Here is a 24002-nt window from a genome sequence, read left to right on the forward strand (position 1 = left end):
AAAATGAAGTGGGAGAAGAACCAAAAAGCAAGGGGAAAAGAATTATCAAGGGGAGAAAAACAAAACTCAAGATTGTTTACCTGTTGAAGAAGGAAAGGAGGCAGCTAATGAAGTAGAAAATCATGAATTAAGAATCTATGTTTTTGTCATTTCCATCAAATTAATGTTGTTAATTTTATGTTATGTTTTAAATTTTCTAGTTGATTTTGTGCAAGGGTATATTAGAAAAAAGCCAATAGAGGCACTTAGTATGTTGCCTTTTAATTTATATCTATGAAATTGTTATCATTTTGGTTTTGTGTTTGCTAGAATTGACTTGTTAATTTCATTGCAATTCTATGATATAATATTAATAAAGGGGAGTCTAATCAAGGGTTCATCTTCTAATAGTATATGAATTAATGTACATCATACCAAGAAAATCAAATAAATTGAACAATTTAAATGAAATATATTAATTAAATGACAGATCTAGAAAACAAGAGATATTTAAGTTGACTTCGAGTGTGATTAGTTATAAAAAGATTGAATCGATAAAAATCATAAAGATTGTTAAAAGAAAATTTCAGTATCATAGTAGCCTATTAAAGTTGCCTAATAATGAGTGAATTGTTAGATGATTAAAGTGAATCACATATAAATTATTTACCTAATAAGACCAATGTTGCTTGAGTTTTCGACGCAATGCGTAACTAAAAAGCGGGCTTTAATAAAAACAGAAAGACAGAAAATATAAATATAAGCATGTCTCGTGGAATAAAAACAAATATATAAAAACAAATGACAATTCTATTGATTAAGGCACTGAAAATGAAAACACAAGTCACAAATTCAATCAAATTAAAATACATTCAAATTTATAATTTTGGTACAAGGATGTTATTTTTTATGTTTATAATTGAATAGATTTTTTATGATAAATTTCTCGAATGCCTCCACTCTTATTTTTAAAGCCACTACAAATGACGGGATAAGTGTTTCTTTCCCTATATCTTAAAGCTATTATTATAAATAGATATTAGGTCAATAAAAATACATCATTTTTTATGTTAAACCCTTAACATAAAAATTAGGGAAGCGATACGAACACGTATGAGTGTATTAATTAAATTAAATCGATAATAGTTGATTTGTATTAGGCTGCATTGGGGATTTAAAATTTAAGTGTGCTTTAAATACGTCTTTAATTTTACTCCTCTTAAAGATTGATAATAATATTTGAATAAATGACAAGAATAAGCTTGGGATCCCACTTGAGCAGTTATGCTTTAATTTGGTCAAAACTCAAGAAATCTATCATGGATTATGAAAATAGTTGTTTTTTGCATATATATTTTTTTTTAGTTTTTGCATTTTGCATCCCTAATTAATGTGTGTCTTTTTTTTTGTAATTTACACTCTTTATTATTTCTTATGATTTGCACCCTTGCCTTTTGGTTCTTTCCAAACTAGTCCTCTATTCATTTTTACTTATCCATTATACTATAAATAAATGTTCATTTATTTATTCAGTTTGAAAATGTAACGACCTGTTCCCGTCCTTAGGGATAGGCCAATGGAGAAGGATTTCGGGCCAGAAAACTTCGGGTAGTAACTTCGGAAAATTTGAGTCTAGGCCAGACTTGGATGAATTCTGAGTCATGTGAAGTCTAGGGTGATCATGTGAATGATGGGAGGTTAAATTTATAATTTGATTGGACAGGATGATAGCCAAGACGATACGGAGCATTTAGAGTTTCGCGGAATAGCATTTGGGCGAGTAAAACTCTCGGAATCGAATTTGGCGTGAAAGGTATAATTTTAATTCATCTTTGGAAGGGGTGTGTTGAGAAATGGGGGATTGTATCACAAATTTCGAGCTCAATATTTTTGCATATCCCGCTAGAGCGAGACAGTCGCAACTAAAATCGTGAAAAGACCAGAAACGGTCTTTTCTGCAATAATCAGTTTCTAAAACCTCAAGAGGCAATGTAAGGCGATTTCCATTGATTTTCCACGGATTTCCACGCTTAAGGTAAGGTTTTTACTTCCTAGATTCATACTTTGATTCTTAGAAACTAGAAGTATGGGTGATAATCATTGGGGGAGGTTTGAACTGAAAATCTATGGTGGAAAATAGCCCTAGGGTAAGAGTAGGATCATGGGTTTGGCCTAGGGAATGAAATTGTGTTATATTTCTTGATAGTTAGGCCATTGTATTGATCCTTGATATGTACTTAATGTTTCTAGACCAAGAACGAGAAGAACGAACCAGGAAAGGGAAGGCTCTTGCATTGTAGGGTTGTGAAAGCTTGAATTTGAGGTAGGTGATGGTCTAGTTTTTCGTATGTGTTTCATATACTTGTTAAATTGCTTCATGATATGCATGTGTGTATATGAATAGGGAAACATGGTAGATTATGCATAAAATGATTACTTGCTGGCCTGTTATTATGATACACCTGTTCTTGGTGGTATAAATATTGTAAACATTGAATGTTCTTGTGATTGAGATATCTTGGGATCGGGTGTCACATTCCGACATATACTTTGGATCGGGTGTCACGTTCTGACATGTATTTAGATCGGGGTGTCATGTTCTGACACATACTTGGATTGGATGTCACGTTCCAACACAAAGTTGATTGTTTGTGCAACACCCCCTAAAACGTTGTATGTGGTATTTTAATTTTCGACGAAAATGATACTGCTTATGTATTTTGAGCATAACTTTTCATAGAATAGTCTAAATTTGGTGATTTAAATTTTTGAATAACTTCAACGGCATTACCTACAACTTTCATGGTACCATATCTTAAGATTCGGAGGATACGTAGGTCAAATAAATTAATTTTTGCAAGACATGGTGCTATGATAAAATGAAGGATTTGTAGAAGAAAAATCATATCTCACGGTAGGGTGCTCCAAATCGGTTGATTCTTGAATGAAATGAAAATATACTTCTAGATCTGCAATCCATATCAAGACACCAAATCCTAATTAGGAAGTTATCTTGTTCAAACACAGCTCCAAAAAAAGTTATTCCATTGAAAGAAGGTTCATCTCACCAACCATGAAAATATCTAGATCCATTTGACATCACCCATGACATTAATAGTCCTTCATTTGACATCATTCACGAGATCACAATTCTCCATTGAATTTTTAATATCATCCTTTGTAATTATTTTTATTTATTGTTAGGTCCCTCCTCCACACCTATAAATATCCACCGTATTTCCTCATTTTATTCATCAAGCTTTCTCAAGCAACTCTTCTCTCTATACACTTATTTACTCATTCTCAAATATAGTTTTAGTTTTTAGTAGTGTAGAAATACTATCCCGGTGATTCTTATATTTCAGATAGTACAAAAACTGCTCCGGCGAGGAGAAAAGGCTAGGGTTTCTAGAGTGGTCATTGAGTTCTTCAATTCGGAGTAAAACTTTAAATTCCAGGTATGTAAGGCTATTCATAGCATTGGATTGAGTTCGTCCATGCGCCCAAGATTTAAATTCATCGTAATTGAGTTTTACCCTAATCTTGAATTCTAAATGAATTAATTCTTCTTCTATTGAGTTAGATATATTTATGCATTGAGATTATTATTATTTTTATCTCCCATATTATTAGAATTATTGTTCATGACTACTTTTTCATTAACCCTAATTGATTTGATATTCATGAATATTTTTACACGTATTTTTGAGTAAAGATGTTGACTTTTAATATTTATTGACAAAAAGAGTGATTTGAATTAATACTATATATGTATTTTATTAAATTTTGAAAGAGCAAAAAAATTGAGTTTAAATGAATTTGAGTAAATGATGTTTTGAGCAAGATGTTTTGATGAGATGCAAATAATGTTTTGAAGTATAATTATTGATAAAGAGGTAATAAGATGAGTTTGATGTTTTTCCAATAAGACTAGATGATGATATTAATATGAGCACATATTTTGGGAGTAGTATTGAGCACCAAGTTGGGTAAGAGTTTAATTGACTCAAACTCCAGAACTACGTAGCCAGCGTAAAATAGAGGCTATACCTCTTAAGTCTCAAAAAGAGGACTTTGATGATTGGATCCAAGATGGGGATGTACATTATCCTGGCAAGGTATAAGATGGATGTGGCAATGACATCGCTTCGTTGTATCATCACTAGCTCATAAGTGATGGTTGTCGGTTAGAGAAACTCCCAACCAAGTACGCATTGCTTATTATTATTATTTTTAAACTTGCATTACATGTTGATGTTGAGATGATGTTGAGTTCTGAGCCGAGTCTTCCTCAGAGGAGTTTCTTAATATTTGTCCTTACTTTCCTGCATTTTATATACACGTACATTACATGTACTGACGTCATTCGACCTGCATCGTTTTATGATGCAGATACAGGTGTTAGAAATCCTGAACAAGCGCATAATTGAAGATCATTACTTTCCAGCTATTTTGTGAGTCATTCTTGTATTCGGAGGAACTCTTTATCCTTTTGTTATTGTTGAGTATTATGTTTCTTTTAAAGTAGTCATGGATATGTCATTAGACCGTCTGATAGTGTTAGAGGCTTCATAGACAGAGTTTGATGATGTAATTTGAGTAGTTCTCCTTTGAAACTATTTCTTCTAAGGATTATTTCTTTCATTTGATGTTGATGATGGCGAACCCACATAAGTATTCTTATTTTCACTTAAGTCTTCCGCTGATGAACGTATGAGTGATTAGACCAAATGGTTCTCTCGGAGGCCAGAAATAGTTTTCTAAGTGCTGGCCATGACTAGGATACCCTCTCGGGGCGTGACAGTTTATAGGTCCCTTGAGAGGACCCTTGTGTGAAGCATGTGGAAGACATTGAGTTATGATATTGAGATGTTGTTGACTTATTCTGTATATGTATATGCCTATTGCGTTGGATTTACTTGTCTATGATCCGCTTACTGGCTAACCGCATGATCCTACCAGTACACCGTTGTCTTTTGTATACTGATACTAGAGTTGCTCTGTCTTTTTGTTGAGTACAGGCATATTCAACCGGTTGCGGAGAGACCTCGTCTAGATGAGTGATCGTGTCTTCGAGTTCAAGGTGAGCTGTTCCTTCAGGCTGCCATGGACTCTATTGTTATTCTAGTCCTTTTTTTCCAGGACTTAGGTGTTCAGACAAGATTTCTATTTATTACTGGTTTCTAATTGGAGGTGTACTCCTGTTCTAGACTTGTTAGTTTAGAGTTTTGGTACGATGACTTTCAGTTCCTAAGGGTGTTTAATTTTGCACATTTGAGGTTATAACTAGTTAGTTTTCTGAGTATATGGAAATTCAACACTTGTCTTTGATTTAAACCTGCTTCCGCATCTTTAGGCTTGTGTACCTATTGCGATTATTGTTGTTGGATTGTTAAATGGTTCTCCCACTGGAATAAGTATTGTGGATGTCACTCACGACGGATTGGAGTCGTAACAGAAAAATCAAGAGATAATATTATTTTATTCTTATATTATTAAATACTATTCATTTTTCAATAATATTATTTTGATTTTCACCTACTCTTTTCATCTCCAATCACAAATACCCTTTTTTTGCTTAACTTCAATTGAATATATTATCCAAATTAATTAACCTATCACCTATGTCATACTATCAAATAAGCACATCTCTTTCTTCGGGAAAGCACTCTTTGAGCATGTATGTGACAGCTTCTGATATCTCGAAAATCAAATTTTTCGTTTTTGATGTTCCACAATTCTACTAGTGTAGAAATAAAATCAAACGCTTGAAAAAAGGTACGATACTAAGAATTTGGCAGCTTCTATTAGTTTAAAATAAGAAACTACCAATGGGATGCACAAAAAATTAAATGAAATCTTTTCTAGAAATAATTATTAATGGATTCAATGTGATGCGTGTTTTCATGTTTGGCTTCCTAAGTTAAATAGACATGCATCTGTTGGATAACGTGTTTATGACAAGATTAAAGTAATAAGTTGGAGACAGAACATCTGACTTACTTGATAAGCTTGATCGGTTAAGAGATTAAGTTATGTTCTTTTCTTTTCTTTTTTTGATAATATAATTAAACTTTTGTATTAATCACTAAGTAAATGATGCTCAAGAACTAATATATCGTGTATTGTTATACTCTTGCTAGCAATTATATTGTTGACGCTAAAATTGTATCACTATTAAAAAAATATTGAAATTAGCTACGTCTTTAGTCCATCACTATTTCGCTCGTAGCTAACAAAACTCCATCCCTAATTTGTTGCTAAATAGGATTAGCAACGAGTTTTGTTGTTTAGCTACAACTTTGTCCGTCACTAAATTCAAATTTTTTAGTAGTGTATTAAACACTAAGTGAGCATGCATATATAACTCCTTCATTATATGTGGTTAAGTCTTTTTATTATACTCTTGCTATTACTTATAGTTTTCTACATGAAAGTAAGCATTTTTCTTTCAAAAAAGTCGTTTTGAGATAATAGTAAATGCTTGATACCAACAAGTGATATCAGAGTTAATCTTGAAGGTTTAATTTCCAAGAACAACATATTATGTATCGCATATCATCCCCACAACCTTTTTTAGTTGTCCTAAATAAAAAAAAGAAAAAGAAAAAAATATATATTTGTTTAATGATTAATGTTAAACATGTCCAAGTATATATTTTTTCCACACCTTGTATTCTCCCATGTCCTTTTTCCAATAATGCTAATATTATAAGTTTCATTAGTTTAACTATTTTTTTTTCATTTCACTTATCATTTTTCATTTAAATCATGCATGGCAAACTATAGGTATGTTAGCATGTTCATTCAAATTGATATTTCATCTAATTTTTTTTTTTTAAAAGATAGGTGCACTAAACTCTTATTATGTGTGGGGAAGGGGAGGGGAAGGTATTTGTTAACCTTATATATCTATGCAATTGTCATAATTTTAGTCTTATGGTTTGTTAGGATTGAGTAATTACTTTTATTGCATTAAGTATGTAACTTATGAACTATTTGTTGCATTTAATATGTAACTTATGGGCTATTTGTTCTAAACATTGTGAGGGATTCTGTGGAGTTCACTTTTACTTTAATTGATGCTTTCTATTTTGGGTTTAGTTTAAAAATTGATGTTTTAAGAGGTTAAAATAAGTTATTTTCCAAGTTTGGTCCCTCTGGTATACTTTAATATCTTAGCACCTTATTAATTTGTGTAATAAAGTAAAATGTTAGATGATTGTGGTGGATTGCACATAAATTATGGTCATTCTCATGAATGTCCATATATTGAGATATTCTTCAATTTTTGCCTCTTAAATTGATGATTTTTTTAAAAAAATTCCATTCATTTTAAGTAATAGTAAAAAGTGATTGAAAATAACCTATATCAAAAATGCGCACACACAGTAAATAAATAAAAACGCAAAGCAAAAAAATTCATAAGGCAAAAAAAAAATCACAAGACATAAGTTTAATTTCAAAACGCTATGCCTTAAGAAGTTCATAACTCATAAGTTATGCCTTACAAGGCATAAGTTCAATTTCAGAATATTATGTCTTAAGAAGTTCATAAAGACATAACTTAGTTCCCATAGAATTTTATGTCACTAGAGGCATAAAGTCAGTTTCAAAACTCACAAAATTATGCCTTAAATTCCTACAAAACTTTTGTCGTACAAGGCAAAAAAATTCTAAAACTTGTACCAAACATGATCAAAAATTTTTAAACTTAATGTCTTATGAATTAGATATTACACAACACTCTTTCTGCCTTTGCCGGAGTAGACTTCCTTGTCCTCTTGCTTCCAACCTAACAAGCAAACCATTATTCCTCCTATTATCTACTCTGTTTTAGCCCAATATTTATTACATGTTTTAATAGTTGATTAATATGGCACCATATAAAAATGGGAAGTTATGAAGTTAAATTAGTTTATTACTTAGCAAAGAATATGGTAAGTAAAATAAGTGAAAATTTGGAAAGCTCAATCGAGTTGTCATTTTTTTTCTAAAAGCTTGTGAGATTCTTTGTGGAAGTTAGAAATTAGGAATAAGCTTAAATATTTTTAAAACAAATGTGTGATTAAATTTTTAGTCAACAGTAATTTAGCAAAAAGACTAACGGATGTGGATACTAGATAGTATATGTAAAGTTTGAAGTCTTGGACATGAATATATAGATTATATGTTATTCAAATGACCTCGATCTCAACTAGTGTGGAAGCAATGTCCAATAAATTGATCTGGTATTAAAAGCATTATCGATTTTTTTTATCTGGTGATATAACTTGTTTTTAATACAAAGTCATTTTATGAATCTATAAAATTGTTAAATTTGAGCATTAATATTATGTGGCAAATTTGAAAAGATAGAAATGCTTGATTATTTGACATGAAAATTTCAGAACCAAGAGATATTGTTTCTAAATTTATCTTTGCTATGAAGAATTTAAAGATTCGTTCACTAAAAGACTATCTTCTTGTTCGTCAACGGAACATCATCTTGTGTGTAAATTAACAAATCTACAAAAATTATATTTTATTGTTTACAGATGCAAGATTGTAAACAGTCGCCCTACCTTTCAAGGTGGGGGTAGGTCTGCGTACACTCTACCCTTCCCAGACCCCACATGGTGAAACTATACTGGACTTGTTGTTGTTGTTGTAGTACAGATGCAAGATTGCAGACTAATGATTGGAGGCAAGTAAGGGTGTCAAAATGAGTCCAAATATAGGTTAACTCGTTCAATTCATTCAAATTTTTATGGGTTGGGTTTAAGATAATTTGTATTGGGTTCAATCTCAATTCATTCAAGCCTTAACCCATTTTAAAAAAATCTTCAATTCAGCCCAACTTAATACCTAATTTCAATCCGTTTTAAGGCTCTTTATTTGCATTAGTATTATGTATGTTATCATATTAAATGTATGAATTACTATCTATTTTATTTCTTTTAAGATTAATCTTTCCATTTGTAAATTTTTATTTTTATGGGTTGAAATTCAAATTGTGGTTATAAAAAGTAAATAATAATATGTTAAAATTATTGAGATTAAGCGGGTCATGATCCAACCCAAATTTTAGTCCAAAGTAAATTTGAGCGGACCATGACCCAACCCGATTTTTATTTCAATTCATTTTAATATTGTTAATTCCAACTCAACCCGCCCATTTGACACCCTAGAGGCAAGTATTGATTTTGAGGCTTTGGTTAGCCTCGGAAAACAGTTTTCATGCCCTTGGATTCCCAATTTAATATGTTGAAAAAGACATGATTTTTGTTAAAGAGATTGCTTTTAGGAAGGTTTTTGAATGTGAAGATTTTATCTAACATTAAAAGTGTTTTCAATATGATCTAGAAATGAGTGGCTACTTCATGGGAGATAGAAGTGATGCGTCAAGACATATGGACACTCTCAAGCTTGGTTGATCAGGAGTAGAGGTGTCAAATAGGCAGGTTGGGTTGAAATTGAGAATACTAAAATAGGTTGAAATAAAAATTAGATTGAGTCATGACCCGACCAAATTTACTTTGGGCTCAATTGGGCTAAAATTCAGATTGGGTCATGACCCGCCCAATTTGACCCACATAATCTCAATAATCTTAACATATTATTATTTACCTTTTTTATAACCACAATTTGAATTTCAACTCAAGAAAATAAAAATAAAAATTTTCAAATGGATAGATTAATCCTAAAAGATATAAAATAGATAGTAATTCATACCTTTAATATGAGAACATACATTATACCAATGTAAATAAAGAACATTAAAATGGGTTGAAATTGAAGATTAAGTTGAGCTCAATTAAAGATTTTTTAAAAATGGGTCAAGTTTGGAATGGGTTGAGATTGAACCCAATACAAATTATCATGAGTCCACACCATAAAAGTTTGGATGAATTGAACGGATCACCTATATTTAGGCTCATTTCTACACCCCTAATCAGGAGATCTCTCGGGAGAAGTGTTTCCCAAGTTGGATTGTACATGATGCTAAGTGTATATTTGAACTGTGTAATTCTTTGATGCAATAATACAAAGTGTCTAGTTTCGATGAAAAAAACAAAGGATATTTTAACCCACAAATTTTCATCAAAGAAAAATTGAGCCAAAAATGAAAGACCACCCCAAAATGAAAGCACTCCACATAAAAACTTGTATATATTATGTATTAAAGATGTTGCCAAATGTGAATCATAGAAAAAGCACCAAAAGCAACATTTTTTCATCTATGTTTTATCTAATGTCACGCTAGTTTAAGGGATAATGAAACATCAAGGACAAATAATATAGTACTAGCAATTTGTCAGGTATGAAACATGGCCACAGTTTCTTGAAAAGCAATAAGCAATAAAAGAGATAAACAGATATTACACAAGTCTCCACACGTATTTTAAGATTTTTAGTAGTTGTTCTTACTTTTCCTATATGCGTTGTTGTATCTATGTACGCAGAGCCACTCTTTACAATCATATGATGAAATTGTTACGCTAATTACACACAAATAGCTAACGATACGTACACTAATAGGTACCATGCCATAGTATTAAGTCAGCAAAACAAGCGTCCGCAGCATTGTCTCACATTTACAAGAAAGGTTTTGTACACTACAGAACTGAGAGATAAAAGTGTACCATTCCCAAATGATTACGTCGAAATCACTTTTAACATTTAAAACCTCCACAAGCGAAAAGCCAAACGATGATAATGAAAATTAAAATAGCACCTCCAACCATCAGTTTCATTTGAAGGTTCTGAAACCACATCTTGCGACGAAGCTGCCTGCCTTGCCTCTGGAAGCTGTCAGCCTGAGCGCATTTACATTTTCCAGTCAGCACAATCACAAAGGTTATTTTCAAGTGCAAACATTCTGTAAAATAGCACGTACCTGGAACTGAAGGTTCTCAGTTTTATCCACTAGCAGTTCAATCTTCTCACCCCGATCCAAAACCTGCAACACAAAATGTCTTTAATACGTATTTTCATCCAGAATCAGGAGAAATAACATAATTAAGACACATACCGAAGCAAATGCAACAGTGATTTTTATAACAGTCGCTAATTTTCCAGTTTTATCTTTCTCAAAACTTGATTTACATAATCATATCTTTATATGTTTTCCTTCTATAAAATGTTGGCCAAAAGCAAGAAGAAAAATAGCCACTTCGTATGGAGTGTCAGAAACTAATCAAGCAAAAGACCACTTAACTGAGATCCAGCTTATTAAGGATGAACTAATATCTGTCTCTCAATTCTCCCCAAAAGAGGCAACCTCTTATCTTCGTGTAAGATCTAAGCACTCACCCACTGTTATGCAACTTTGACGGCATTCCTTAGTCACTAAAAGCCTAAGACCCATGATCAAGAGGATATCTTTAATTCCATTATGATAATTTATGAAGTGAACCTATAAGTAACCTCTTGAATTGAGTTTCTGCTTGAATAAAACTTGTCCAAAAAAAATAAAAATTATGCAGAATAAACTGCAGTTTGCAACAACAGTTTACTGAGGCAGGTCAAACTAATGAAAGCACATCTGGCCATGGAAGCTGGATGAAAACCGAAAATCCCCCACCTCACCTAGTTGAGAACTGTCATCACAGTTTACCTTATAATTTCTTGAACATGCATGCAATCCTCAATTCTTAAGTAAATCTCCACACCATTAAATTAGATGTAGCCTTACATCTTAAGAAATGCTATACAAAAAAGCTGATAAATTCTGCGACGTGAATAAAGTGGTGTCAATAAATTTCAGTTTCAGAACTAAATACACTTTCTGATAATTTTACAAAATGCAATGACTGACATTTCATCCTAGAGTTTCAAGCAATGAGAAATTTTTCACCAAAACCAACTATAGCATTATCAGCCAAATAAATACCAATATTACAAATTAAGATTACTTTTTCAAAACCTACCTCTCTACATCGAGAAGCTTTAATATTATCTGGTTGCTGCAAGTTTATGCTTGTATATTTCAATAAACCATGCCTCGGTCCTACACTAGTAGAGTTGGTTGTATGGAGCCCCCATTGCATTCTAATACTTAATCATTTGTGTTTACAATAATTACAAGTTCTCTAACACCAGAGGGTTCTCTTATTTTAGCCCCTATGCTTATAATTTGTATCTGTAATATGAAACCTAATATAATTGACAATGATAACTGACTGAACCCAACTAATACAAACATGTAGTGACCCAATTTAGGGCCTTGATCGGTGCTAAATGAGGTGTGTCACCTAGCAAAGCTACTATTTTCACAACAAAAATCCAGTACTGTCTCCTCTGTATCAGTAACATTCCGATAATCCTTTTTAAAAAAAACAGGAGCATTCCGATAATCTTGTCATCAACCAATCCTTCACCACAACACACATGATAGCCACCAGCATCACCACCCACAAACCAAAGACACTAGCGATCAAATGTTCAGTAGTTAGTAGTTAGCTGACAGAATACTTGCAAAACATATTCTACAATCCCCAGGACCAAGTTGGGAAGCATAACTCCAGAAACATGTTTAAAACATCATAATGGAGAAGTTTAACAAAAACAATAGAAGATAATGCCCACACGCAGCAAGTGTTGGGCTTACTCTATCAAGTCTCTCCCAATTCACACGTCTATAGTAATAGTATCGACGCCAATAATACAACAACAGCATACCCAGTGGTAGCAATAGCATTAAAAAAGCAGATTCAATCGGACGACGAATTCTTATGTGGTCCAAGGAAATCAAAGGTCCTGGGAGGGGTGGGTGTACTCATTCCTTACCCCTACCTTGTGTGTAGTAGAGAGGCTATTTCCCATAGACCCTTGGCTCAAGAAAAGCCTTTTCAAAAACAGGTTAGACAAATACAAGAACAAAAACTAAGGTAAAAAGTATTGACAAAAAGAAGTACTGGCAGCAAAATGTAACCCAAGTAACAGCAACAAAAAAAAAAGTATCAATATAAGCCGTCAATCTGTAAATATGGGAAGAGGGGATCAATCACATTTGACTGATGAGTGGATAACTCAACCATAGACATTTTCTTGGTGACAAGTATATCCATATACAATACAGGATCACATGCTAATTTAAATCAAAATTGTGAGAAGGGCATGGGAAAAATATTATTAAGATGCACTCTCTGCTGTATTACACTGAGCCTATTTATAGTTATCTACACAGTACTCAATACATCTTTTCCAATGTGGGACACTAAGTCTACTATATACATTAACTATCTAATAAATGTAACATTAAAGTCGAAACACTATATAAACTGAGCAGCATTCTTAATACTTTGTACTCTTGTCAAAATATGTTTAGCATCTCAAGTTATGGAGAGTTTGCAAAGTCAAAATCAATATTAGACCTCACTACTATCGTCATCATAGCCATGTAGTCAATCGGTCCTAGTGCGAAGCAGACTTAGAACTACTTCTTTTATTCCTACTAGCAGAGGCTTTTTCAACATTTATAGCATCATTGTGCAAGGTCCAGCAGGCTTAAAAATTCCCGCAGTTAGACAACAATAGCCTGACACTATTACTACTCTTATACGGTATCACAATGTTCATACACCTTAGAACAGGTATGGTTTAGTTCAGTGCTCTATTTTTCTATAAAATTTCTATTCTTAGACAATACCTATGAACTTAGCTCGGACTGAATCCACATCTACCTCTGAAGCTCTTCTATAAGAGCAGACCTTGTTCCCATATACATACGAATATATTGACAATTTCACATACAGTTGAGCAAACATAATTAAGAACTTAGTCATAATATAGAAACATAACATAGCCACAGGTTATATCTCATATAAGAATTTCACAACTTGTATGTCATTATAATGGAGCTTATGCTTCAAAATATCACACATGTTAATATAGCCATGATAATTCTATTTGCACCATGCAACCAACCACTTCATTGCAGGAATTTTTTTTTAAAGGACATTATATTTAAAAAAATGCAAGCTAAAGAAGACCCACCGCTCAAAGTACAAGCTTCCATATCCCCAAACTTGATGCTTGTAAGCCAACCAATTGACTTCTTCAACAGTCTAGAACCAATTATATCAATTGAAGTGTTAATTTGAACAAGATCACAACTATCTTCCCTAGGTCAAACTATAGTTAAATTCCAAATTGTCCAACTTTTTTCTAATTTAGGGCTAAACCCACGGGAATTCCAATTGCAGCATTAATTCACAATATCCTATTCCTTCATATCAAAACTTCATCCAGACAAGAACATGTTTATAAATTTCCCCAACTTTATCAACCTTAGTTCTTGCATATTCAATTCTAACTCATTACCGTTGTTTTAATCCATAATCTAGTTTACCATATCAAATTAATAATGAAACCACAAGTTTTTGGGATTAAAACTAACCTCTTGATTCCCAAGAACCCCAAAAACCATGTTTTTAAGAAATTGTTTTCTTCCCCAAGCTTAGAGCAATCAAAAGACAAAATCTCCAGTGCACTTTACAAGTTCTGTTTTTTTTCCTTTTTAGATTGAAAATAGCTCTTTGCTCTCACCGCCTCTCCTCCTTTCCCTCCCTATCTCTTTCTCGATAATCGTTGTCAATGTTTCACTCATTAGAACGCATCACTCATTTTTTTGAAATTTAGATGAGACTGCCAATTTTTCATCGTGAAAATAGGTTGTCTTGCTGGGTAAGCCAAGTCTCACTTTGCGTTGGTCAGAACCCAAATAGGATGGTGACGATGTTAGTATAAAACCATTGTTGTGCAACCTTGAGCGATTGCGAGGCAAACCTCAGGTTTCCATTGAGTTTAGGCAAATCTCTCATTATTATGATAGGTGTTGGAGCAAACTGGGCAAACGCAAACCTCAATATAGTTTAGTCGAATCCAATATTTTTGAGATAATTGTGGGATAAACCTCACAAAGATGTTGATTCTCTATGGGGAGTATATGTAACACCCTAGGCAAATCCTGCATCAGTAAAACAAGAAAAAGAAGCAGGATATATAACAAAACAAACCTTAGACCCAAGTGGCATTCTATATCGTGCGATCTAGGCCCAAAGAAGACAATATCACTAGTGCGATGGATTGTTATAAAACGCAAGACTTATATAATTACAACATCAATAACTAACCTTACTTCTAACTAATACATATACTATATGCACCAATTGGTTTCAGCGTTTTATGTCATCTTTTATCGAAAAGGTAAAGATTTACTGATGATGTACCAGTACAACAAGCTGTTACATAAAAGTATGGTCAAAGGCGCACTTAAAGAGCGCTTACCCTAAAGTGAGGCGCAAAATATGTTGGGTGCTTTGTCTCGCTTAATGTGCGCCTCAATGTCGTCATCAAGACTCTAAGTCATACTTCTTCTTGCTAATGAGCGTCTCCTGAAGATGCAACACTAGACAATTGATACTTCACTTTATCGTAAAAAAGAATTTTAACTTCTTTGTCCATATATTTGTTAATCATTCTTATTATTATTAGTCTTGGTCTAAACATACATATTTGTACTTTCTCCCCATTTGTGTTGTTTCTTATTAAAGCTCACACTTTATTTGCGCTTAAATGCCCAACAGACCTTAGAGTTATATTGCGCTTTTCACTTTTAATAACACTGGTCGAACTAACCTTATATAAAATACTATGGTCAACTACTAGATAGAGTGTAGCTACTCCTGACAATTACTTGGAGTAAAAATAAACCCAATCATTTTCCTTATTTGATGCAAGAGTTTGATCATCACCAGCATAATTTTGGTGTTGTATTCGCTAAGCACATATTCATTGCAAGAGATTATAGGTCTTCTTACATAACTTACTTCATAGCATGCACCCCTTTCCATCAAAAAATAAGAGAAAGATCATAACACTTTACCTTCTCAATATTGTCCATCATTATTCCTTTGACCTCTGTGATTTGAGCCTTCAATTTAGAGAGCTTGTTCATTTCATCAGGATGGTTCATACAATACTCCATGTGCTCTTTAAGTTTTGGCCTAGCAATGCCAGGATAAATAAATCCAAATTAATTGGCTGATTTTGGACTCTATACGAAAGTCTAGCTGCTACAAATATATTATAAATTGTAGGTGAAAAAAAGTAAATACACACACCCAAATTCTCTGTCAAGATTGTACGCAATGCTAAAACGATCCCCAAATAGATCATCATCTTCTTCATCATCATCAGCAAGAGGATGTAGATCACCATCATTTTTGATACTTGAACCATAACGTTTCTTGAAATCATCCTTAACCCTTTCAAGAAACACAAACGGTACACTTCTTCCTGTTGGTTCATCAGCAACAACTAGGAAGACTACAAAATTGTGTTGGTAGCAAACTAATCAGAATCCAGTTAACTCGAAATGAATTATATACAACATAGAAAATATAAGAAGAGGGAATACCAAATCCACTATCCAAAAGGAAGTTGAAGGTGTGACCATCGCATGAGTATGTATACTTGCTACTATTTGAAGAGAGCTTCTGCAAGCACTGGACAGCAATGGTACTAAAGTTCCCTGAATAAGGTGTATGTTCAGCTAGAACAACAGTCCCTCTCGCAACAAAGCTATAAATCAAACCTTTTGGATTCATTTTCAATCACAACTCCAATTGGATGCCTGTAATTCAAAAAGACCGGTCTTAAATCCCTTACTGAGATATGCAAATATCTAACACAAAAAAAAATCACCTTTTCCGTGATATTAGAGACTAGACTACCACATTCACCTTCACTAAATCTATAATGCTTCAAAATTAAAAAGGAAATGGGTAAAGCTACGAGGCGTTTCAAGGGGTTGTTGGGGATGAAGAAAGATAAAAGAAAATGCAGACAACATGTGGAATTCATCCGAAAAGAGAGACAAGAAAAGGTGAAGTTCTGGAAAGTAGTTTAAAGATTCAATCAATGCGGGTGAGAATCCTATGAACTTTCCGGGTGTATGTACCTGTGGTGGATACTGATTGACTGAGATCTTACATTTCTGATAACGAGAAGGAGCAGAGTAAACACACAATTGATGTGGCTGCAGCTGTGGTGAGATTGACCAGCTAAGGCAGGGATGCTTGCAAATATCTAACATAAAAATTGACACACACACACACACAACAACAACCAAAAAAAAAGAAGCTTTTCGTGATATTAGAGACTACAACATTCTCCTTAACTAAATTCATTATGCTTCAAAATTAAAAAAAAAGTTCTTCAAGCATCATTTTTATTTTTGCATCTATCAGAAGAAAACCCTAGCTTGTACTTTCACCAAATACCTCAATTTCTAGAGTCCAAATGTGAGTGGTGAAGATTATACGATACACCCAAACTCAAAGATAATAAACGAAAAAGAAAGTCAAATCCAAACAACTTCAACAATCAAAAAATGAATCTACAATTCAAATCCGGACAACGAAGATCAATTTAATTGCAATTCACTACCATAGAAACACCAATATCATAGCAATTATCAATACTTCCGATCAGATCCTCGCAAAAAAAAAGAGTTCAAAATAGACTATTGCTATTACCAATTCGTGAGGAAAATTGTCAAAAATTACATAAACAAGAGAGAGAAAGAGTACCTGAGATTGCAGAAATTGCGATAACTTCGTGAGCACGACTGAAATGGAGCTTCAGATTTCGCAGAAGAGGGGGGTGGGTTGGGTTGGGTTGGGTGGGGGGCTCTTTCTCTTTAACAGCGACGGAGTCGAGGAGTTGAGGTTAAACTGTATTATGAATTATGATTAGCAGTGTTAATTATCTGATTTGACTTTGATTACATACGTAAGGGCTAAGCATGGTATGTATTGAAAACTATTTGGTAAATTCGATTTTCGAAAACATTGTATTATTATCATACTAGATTGAATTGGTATAGTTTGCAATTTTAAATTGGTATATTATTATTGGTTTTAATATTATGTAGTTAATTAAATTTTCTATTTCATTAGTATAATTCTAATGAGATGTTTCTTTTTCTTTCTATTTAATTATCTGATATTTAAAATTCACATAATGTTTAATCTAAATTCGCATGGAATAGCCTATAAAGGAGGATCGAAAAGGTCATACCAAAAAGTTCTTCACTTGCCGACTTTGTTTGAGTTTGAATTGATAATAAAGGAATTTTAACCAACTCATTGCACTCTTTAATGAACTCCCACGAAGTTTTTAGTTAATACATTCATACTTACTCTGTTTTGATATACTTTCTTTAAGCTAATGATTTGTTGAAAATATCTTTCTACCTTTCAAGAATTGGATAAGATATGAGTATACTCTACCTTGATATCTCATTTTATGAAATTACATTGATTTTGTTGTTGCTATAACCATATTTGTACCTCTATGTCAACATCTAGTTAAAATAATTTGTCATATAACTACTATTCCCCAAGGTTGTTGATTCACGTCTTTACGGATTTTTTCTACCTCTACCTTATAAAATAGAAGTAAAATCTTCTACATATTCCACTCTTCTCAGATTTCTTGTGAATCACATTGCGTATGTTATTGTTAAACAATTATATATGATTAAGACAAACATGATGGAGATGAATTTGGGAGGGGGGAGGGGGGGACTCAAGTACTAAGGTGATTGGTGACAAGGGTTGAGGGTGGTGGAGGTGAGGTAGAGGGGAGGGGAGACAATTAACATGAGATGTCACTCGTGAAATTGTTTTTCCTACTCTCACTAAGAAAGCAATTTTCTTTATTTTTCTAAAACATTTTAATCAACCAAGAATAGATAAATTCTATACTAAAAAATACCCCTTATCTCATCCTATTTCATTCCATGACTGTCAAATAAAAAATTGTGCATCCTACAACACACTAAAGGCAAAACTCGGGAAGCCCTTGCTCTATAGATGGTATACTCTGAATTCATCCATGGTATATGAAAGGAGAGAAATATTAGAATATTTAAGAAAAAGGAGACCTCTGAAAGCAACATAGCGTGAAGTGTGACATGTGTCTACAATGTGCAAGCCTCGACAACAGTTAGACAAATGCTAGATAATTGCATATTTTAAAAGTTTCGGGTAGATAGGAGTTATAGCAGAAGTAATGTGTACGGAAAAGTGGATTGTGGTAGCCTGACTTCGCTTTGTAAATACACTCTTTGATAATTAATAAAAAGTTGAATAATTAACCCCAAAAAAAAGTGCATCACTCCCCTCCTAGGAATTTTGCAGCAAATGAAAATTTATGAATAATCAAAAGGGTATTCTTGCACTTAACCCCATGGTTGAAGCTCAGAGCTTATTCAGAAGGTTCAAGTATTTGAGCCAATTTCCGCACATCTCAATTATTTTGGTAGGCTAAATATGAATCTTGATCACCAAAATTTCACTCATTTCATCGACCACTAGGTCGTTAGAAACCCAGGAATCTTAAGGCTAGCTACACATACTACCTCAGCTTCTTGCTTCTGCACATCAATAACCATTTTCATATACATTCTCCAACAGATTTATGTAATGGATATGTATGTACCATGTAGCTCAATTTCCACTATGACACCAACTTTTCTACACTTTGGCTACTCTGATAGACAGCATTGCCTTGACATCCAACAGAGCTGTGATAAATAAGACTTTGGACACACACAAAAAAGTGTTTTCATACTTGCAGAGCACAATCATCCAAGAAAATTCAATATGCTCCAAGATGATTGCTTTCTTAACGAGAGAGAAAATCTGCAAAGAACCTATAATCTCAACCTTTACTCAATTGCTATGTTGCTCAGACTCTCCAAAATTATTGCCGCACACATGTTGGATTCTCCATAATGCGCTACTTTTGGAGTATCCAACACATACCTGTCGACTTTTTGAAGAGTCCGAGCAACATAGCCCAATAGTCATGTAAATAAATAGACACCAGCAATAGCTACAAAATATACCCACAGCAATTTGAAAGTATTCAGTATTTGTATCTCAAATTCTCAAGTAGAGAACTAAAGGACATAGCCATCAGGAACCACAGAAAGCAGACAGTTATATTATAACCACATAGCCACAACTGCAGCTTTTTCAAAGGAACTGTTGAAGTCCAATTTTTTTGGGTGCACTTAGCACTGAAAATGAGTTCAGCTTCAGACTTGAAGAACAAGGTAAAACATTTATGACAACAATCACTAGAGAGAGTTTGAATTTATAACAAAGCATTCCAACCATTAATTTAGAATGGTTCATCTTCCACTTAACCAAAATAATCTACTGGTCTTAGGTGGAAGACTCTTCCAAACAATGCATACGTTCAACGTTTCACACCATTAATAGCTGGAGCGAGACCTCTGGTATTCTTCACATGATCCACATATTCATTGTACTGTAAAGTAAATAATGTGCTTTGGTATCGAGTTAGACGGATTCGCTTCCTCAGGGAATCTGTTATAGTTCCATTATAACCTGCTTTGCGTATCAGTGAGTCAATTGCTTCTATAACAGTCCACCCTGGAGACAAAATTCAGCGAGTTCATCTTGCAGCTCCACCAGTTCGACAAGTGCCAGAAAAACTTAAATAGACAAGATGCTCAACATTCTGCATCGGTGATAGGTAAGGGAGAAGAAAATTACCTTCATGCGCGGCCACCTCAGGTAGGTACGTGGCATTTCTCCTTGTGTTATAGTCAGGGTCAGTAAATTCAATAATTATCCCATGCTTCCCTACCTGAACAAACCCATTACATTCCTGAGAACAAAATACTAGTACAGCAAGCCAACAAGAGAGAAGCAGTTTTTGTAAGAAAGGAATGCAGGTAGATAAAATTTCTCATATGATTATGTCAACAATGACGAGGATTTACACGCTAACGAATCATGACTACGGACCACATTACCCAAGCAAAAGAACATACAGAAGGTGAATCAACTAAAAACCAATAGGAGTGTTTCGAAAATGTAAAATGATAACTGACATTTGATTTAGAAAATGAGGCAAAGACGATTTTGATCTAAGCTTCACGTTACATGTCTGGGGAGTTATACAAGTCCAAAGGCATATTGATTGTCATACTTGTGTAACAAATTTTTAAGAGCACGACATTACAAACAAAACTAAGCTCTACCATCACATTCAAGTACAGTATAACGTCTTAGAAACTAAATAATGCAGGCAATGTCTCAACACCATTCTTATAAGTGAAATCTGACGCTAAATTATGGCATAATTTGCTGCTTCTTAATTGAATTCTTTTGGTGCTCATGAATTTGCTCCACAAAGTCATGACGCAATCACAAAAAGAAATATGTCAACCATACAAGCATGTACATTTCTTCAATGATTTAAGAATCAGAGATTCAAAGTTCAAAAGCAGTACCTCCCAATCAAGGTAGTTAGCTGCAGTCTCATAATTAGTGAGAATTGAAACTGTACACTGTAAAGTAGGTAACTCCTTAGCCTGTATCGGAGGAAAACGACGGTCCCTGAGAGCACTGCAGATGAATTCAAATATGTGAATATGTAGCTACAATGTCATAATATATAAAAAGCTTTTATGTAGGCAGGAACAAAATTTAAGGGGAAAAAAAGCAGCAAGCAATCACTTACTTAAGAACCCAAGAGTGTGACAAACTTAAGGTTTCAAAGAAAATCAGCACAAGGACAAGGAAGCGTAATACGTCATTTATACTCAAAACAGTGAAATCGAAGAGATTAAAGTGCAAAAAATCTCAAGATTCATTTATCTGCAAACTAGCATACTGAATCATGAATAAAGTACGATACCAGTATGAAAATAGAATGCTTTCAAGAAGTGTCCAATCAATTGAATATAGAAAATTTATCTAACATACACGAGCCTAACAAGTTATTTAATCCTTCAAAATAGTTTTGCAAATAATAATCAGCTTTCATTCAATAAATTTTATTGTCACATAATGAAGCTCAATTGTCTTAATATTATTCCTATTTATTAGCTAACAAACATGAAATAGGATTGCAAAAAGGTTTTTTTTTTTAAAAAAAGTACTTTAAATATAAGAACTTCACTTGCAATCTACCTTGTCAGAGCATAATCCTTAAAACCATTAATAATGCAGCGAGCTTCCAGAGTGCCGATGCATCCTCGCAAACGAGGCTCCCCACCATTCACCACTTTCTTCCAAGTCACAAACAACGGGCTGAAATGCAGTTTGAGCCACATGAGAGCATAGCATCAAAATTTATGTTCGTACTGGCTTGGCATTTCATGAGTTACAGAAGAAAGACTAAGAATGATGTTAGCTTACTAAAAGGGACACCGAAAAAACCTTACCCCGTCCAAATCTGATAAGCAGATGAGTTTTCCAACTAATCAAGATTATACTTCAAAAACATTTTGTCATGAGCACAAAATACAGAAACAGTTAACAGAACAAGCTTCGTGGAACACAAACCTTCACTTGATGAAAGAAAAAGATGTTACAAGGAAGACTAACGATTAGAAATAGGGGGGAAATTAATTTTAAAAACGGAAGCTTCCAATGTGTAGAAAAGGAGTACCCTACATAAAAATGTTTTAATATAAAGTGAAAGACCATTTTCAAAAGGCTATACGACAAATTAACACTTATAAAGAGTAAAGAGTGACTCAATTGGAATGAAATATGCTAAAATCCACATCTTTTTAATCAGTAAAAAGTTAAAAATCACATTGTAAGAGCACATCACTAAACAACAAAATAAACGGGCAATTTTCCAGATTCGAAAACACAAAAGGATTGACGTTGACCCTTCCCATTCCAAGGCCTCAGCACCATGCAACCAAGAAAATAAACTGTTCCCCTGTAAAACACTTGAGTAAGTAACTTGTACAAAAGAAGCTAACTTATTCCAATCTAAAGATAGAGAAAATGCACATATATATCTCCAGGAGGGAAGTTACACATTTCCCACAAACTATGCCACAAAAGGGTAATAAAGATATGTTCACACATAGGCCATAGCAACAACAACAATTTAGCACTCTGTCCCAACCAAGTTAGGGTAGGCTATATGATATCACTTCTTTGTTTAATCTCAACACATATACAAACAACAACAACAATATACCCAATGTAATCCACAAGTAAGGTCTGAGGACGGTATGATGTACGCATACCTCACCCTACCTTTGTGGGGTAAAGAGATTGTTTCCAAATAGACCCTCAGCTAAAAACAATTGTAATAAAAACAAGACAAGCAAGAAAATAAGGATAACATAATAGCAAGATAATTACAGCAAACAAAGTGACAGTAAAAATCAACTCATATGCATTCATATATAAATACAAGATACCCCATGTACCAAAAAATAAAAGCAACAACATTCCATTTGTAATTCCACAAGTGAGGTCTGGAGAGAGGATAGGATGTACCCCTACTTAGAGAATCTAGAGAGACTATTTTCGATAGACCTAAGCTCAAAACAAGTGTAGACAAAAACTGGACAAGCCAGAACACAAGGACAACATAATAGAAAGATAAACATGCAAAAATCAACTAACTTACATGCATACAAAAATTCAAGACACCCCATGTACAAAAATATAAAAAAAGACAGAAACTTTACAAGAATATCAATATGGGTGTCTCTAATTTTAAGCTAAAATAGAAAGAGGCAAAGAGAAAATTAGCTTACTGTTCACCCTCATCAAAAGCAGGAGGAGGAGGTTGTTCCTTGTTGTAGTGAGATACCAATGTATCAAAGCAGTAAACAGCCATTTCCCTATTTGCAGACACCATCTTCTTCCTCCCTACTAAATTCAATCAAATTTCACACAAAACAAGAATCGATCTTTCAATAATCAGTTAAATAAATCAATGGATCAATTTCAGTCAAATTAAAGATCATGAAAAAGGGGGTCTTTTTTCTCCCTTTTTCCCTATTTGCCTAACAAATCCTAAGAAGAATTAGATACAATATAAGAACAAAGCAAATTGGGAGAAAAGAAAAGAGCCTTGTGAATATTCTTCTTCCTTTTCCACTTTGGGCTCTTTTTTGATTACTTTTTTTTTTTAGTTTGGATAGAATAATTTAATACTAGTTAAATTATTATTAT

The 24002-nt window shown here is 33.5% G+C and overlaps 2 protein-coding genes across 2 annotated transcripts; both read right to left on the reverse strand.

Moving 5' to 3' along the window:
* Positions 1–10494: 10494 nt before the first annotated feature.
* On the reverse strand, positions 10495–17760 carry LOC129900124 (vesicle-associated membrane protein 727). Its single transcript, XM_055975078.1, has 6 exons — positions 17559–17760; positions 16385–16600; positions 16089–16293; positions 15851–15971; positions 10859–10921; positions 10495–10778 (listed from the first exon to the last, which is right to left on the reverse strand). The coding sequence occupies exons 2-6, from the start codon at positions 16572–16574 to the stop codon at positions 10635–10637; spliced, it is 723 nt and encodes a 240-aa protein (XP_055831053.1). The 5' UTR covers positions 16575–16600; positions 17559–17760; the 3' UTR covers positions 10495–10634.
* A 2197-nt stretch (positions 17761–19957) lies between these two features.
* LOC129900133 (uncharacterized protein At2g38710-like) lies at positions 19958–23961 on the reverse strand. The gene is made up of 5 exons (XM_055975084.1): positions 23582–23961; positions 21984–22103; positions 21302–21416; positions 20559–20652; positions 19958–20435 (listed from the first exon to the last, which is right to left on the reverse strand). Exons 1-5 carry the CDS (start codon positions 23683–23685, stop codon positions 20239–20241), a joined length of 630 nt encoding a protein of 209 aa, XP_055831059.1. The 5' UTR covers positions 23686–23961; the 3' UTR covers positions 19958–20238.
* Positions 23962–24002: the final 41 nt, after the last annotated feature.

The sequence above is a fragment of the Solanum dulcamara genome, chromosome 1, assembly GCF_947179165.1.
Source record: "Solanum dulcamara chromosome 1, daSolDulc1.2, whole genome shotgun sequence".
Taxonomy (NCBI): Eukaryota; Viridiplantae; Streptophyta; class Magnoliopsida; order Solanales; family Solanaceae; genus Solanum; species Solanum dulcamara.

Excerpts from the sequence above, each read along its gene's own strand:
- LOC129900124 (XM_055975078.1), bottom strand. The coding sequence starts at position 16,574 with ATGAATCCAAAAGGTTTGATTTATAGCTTTGTTGCGAGAGGGACTGTT. Across the intron at positions 15,972-16,088 it reads AATCTTGACAGAGAATTTGG|GCCAAAACTTAAAGAGCACA; the intron begins GTGTGTGTATTT and ends TGGCATTGCTAG. Across the intron at positions 10,922-15,850 it reads TGATGGACAATATTGAGAAG|GTTTTGGATCGGGGTGAGAA; the intron begins GTAAAGTGTTAT and ends TTTGTGTTGCAG.
- LOC129900133 (XM_055975084.1), bottom strand. The coding sequence starts at position 23,685 with ATGGTGTCTGCAAATAGGGAAATGGCTGTTTACTGCTTTGATACATTG. Across the intron at positions 20,653-21,301 it reads CTAACTACCTTGATTGGGAG|GTAGGGAAGCATGGGATAAT; the intron begins GTACTGCTTTTG and ends GGGTTTGTTCAG. Across the intron at positions 20,436-20,558 it reads TGAGGTGGCCGCGCATGAAG|GGTGGACTGTTATAGAAGCA; the intron begins GTAATTTTCTTC and ends TTTTGTCTCCAG.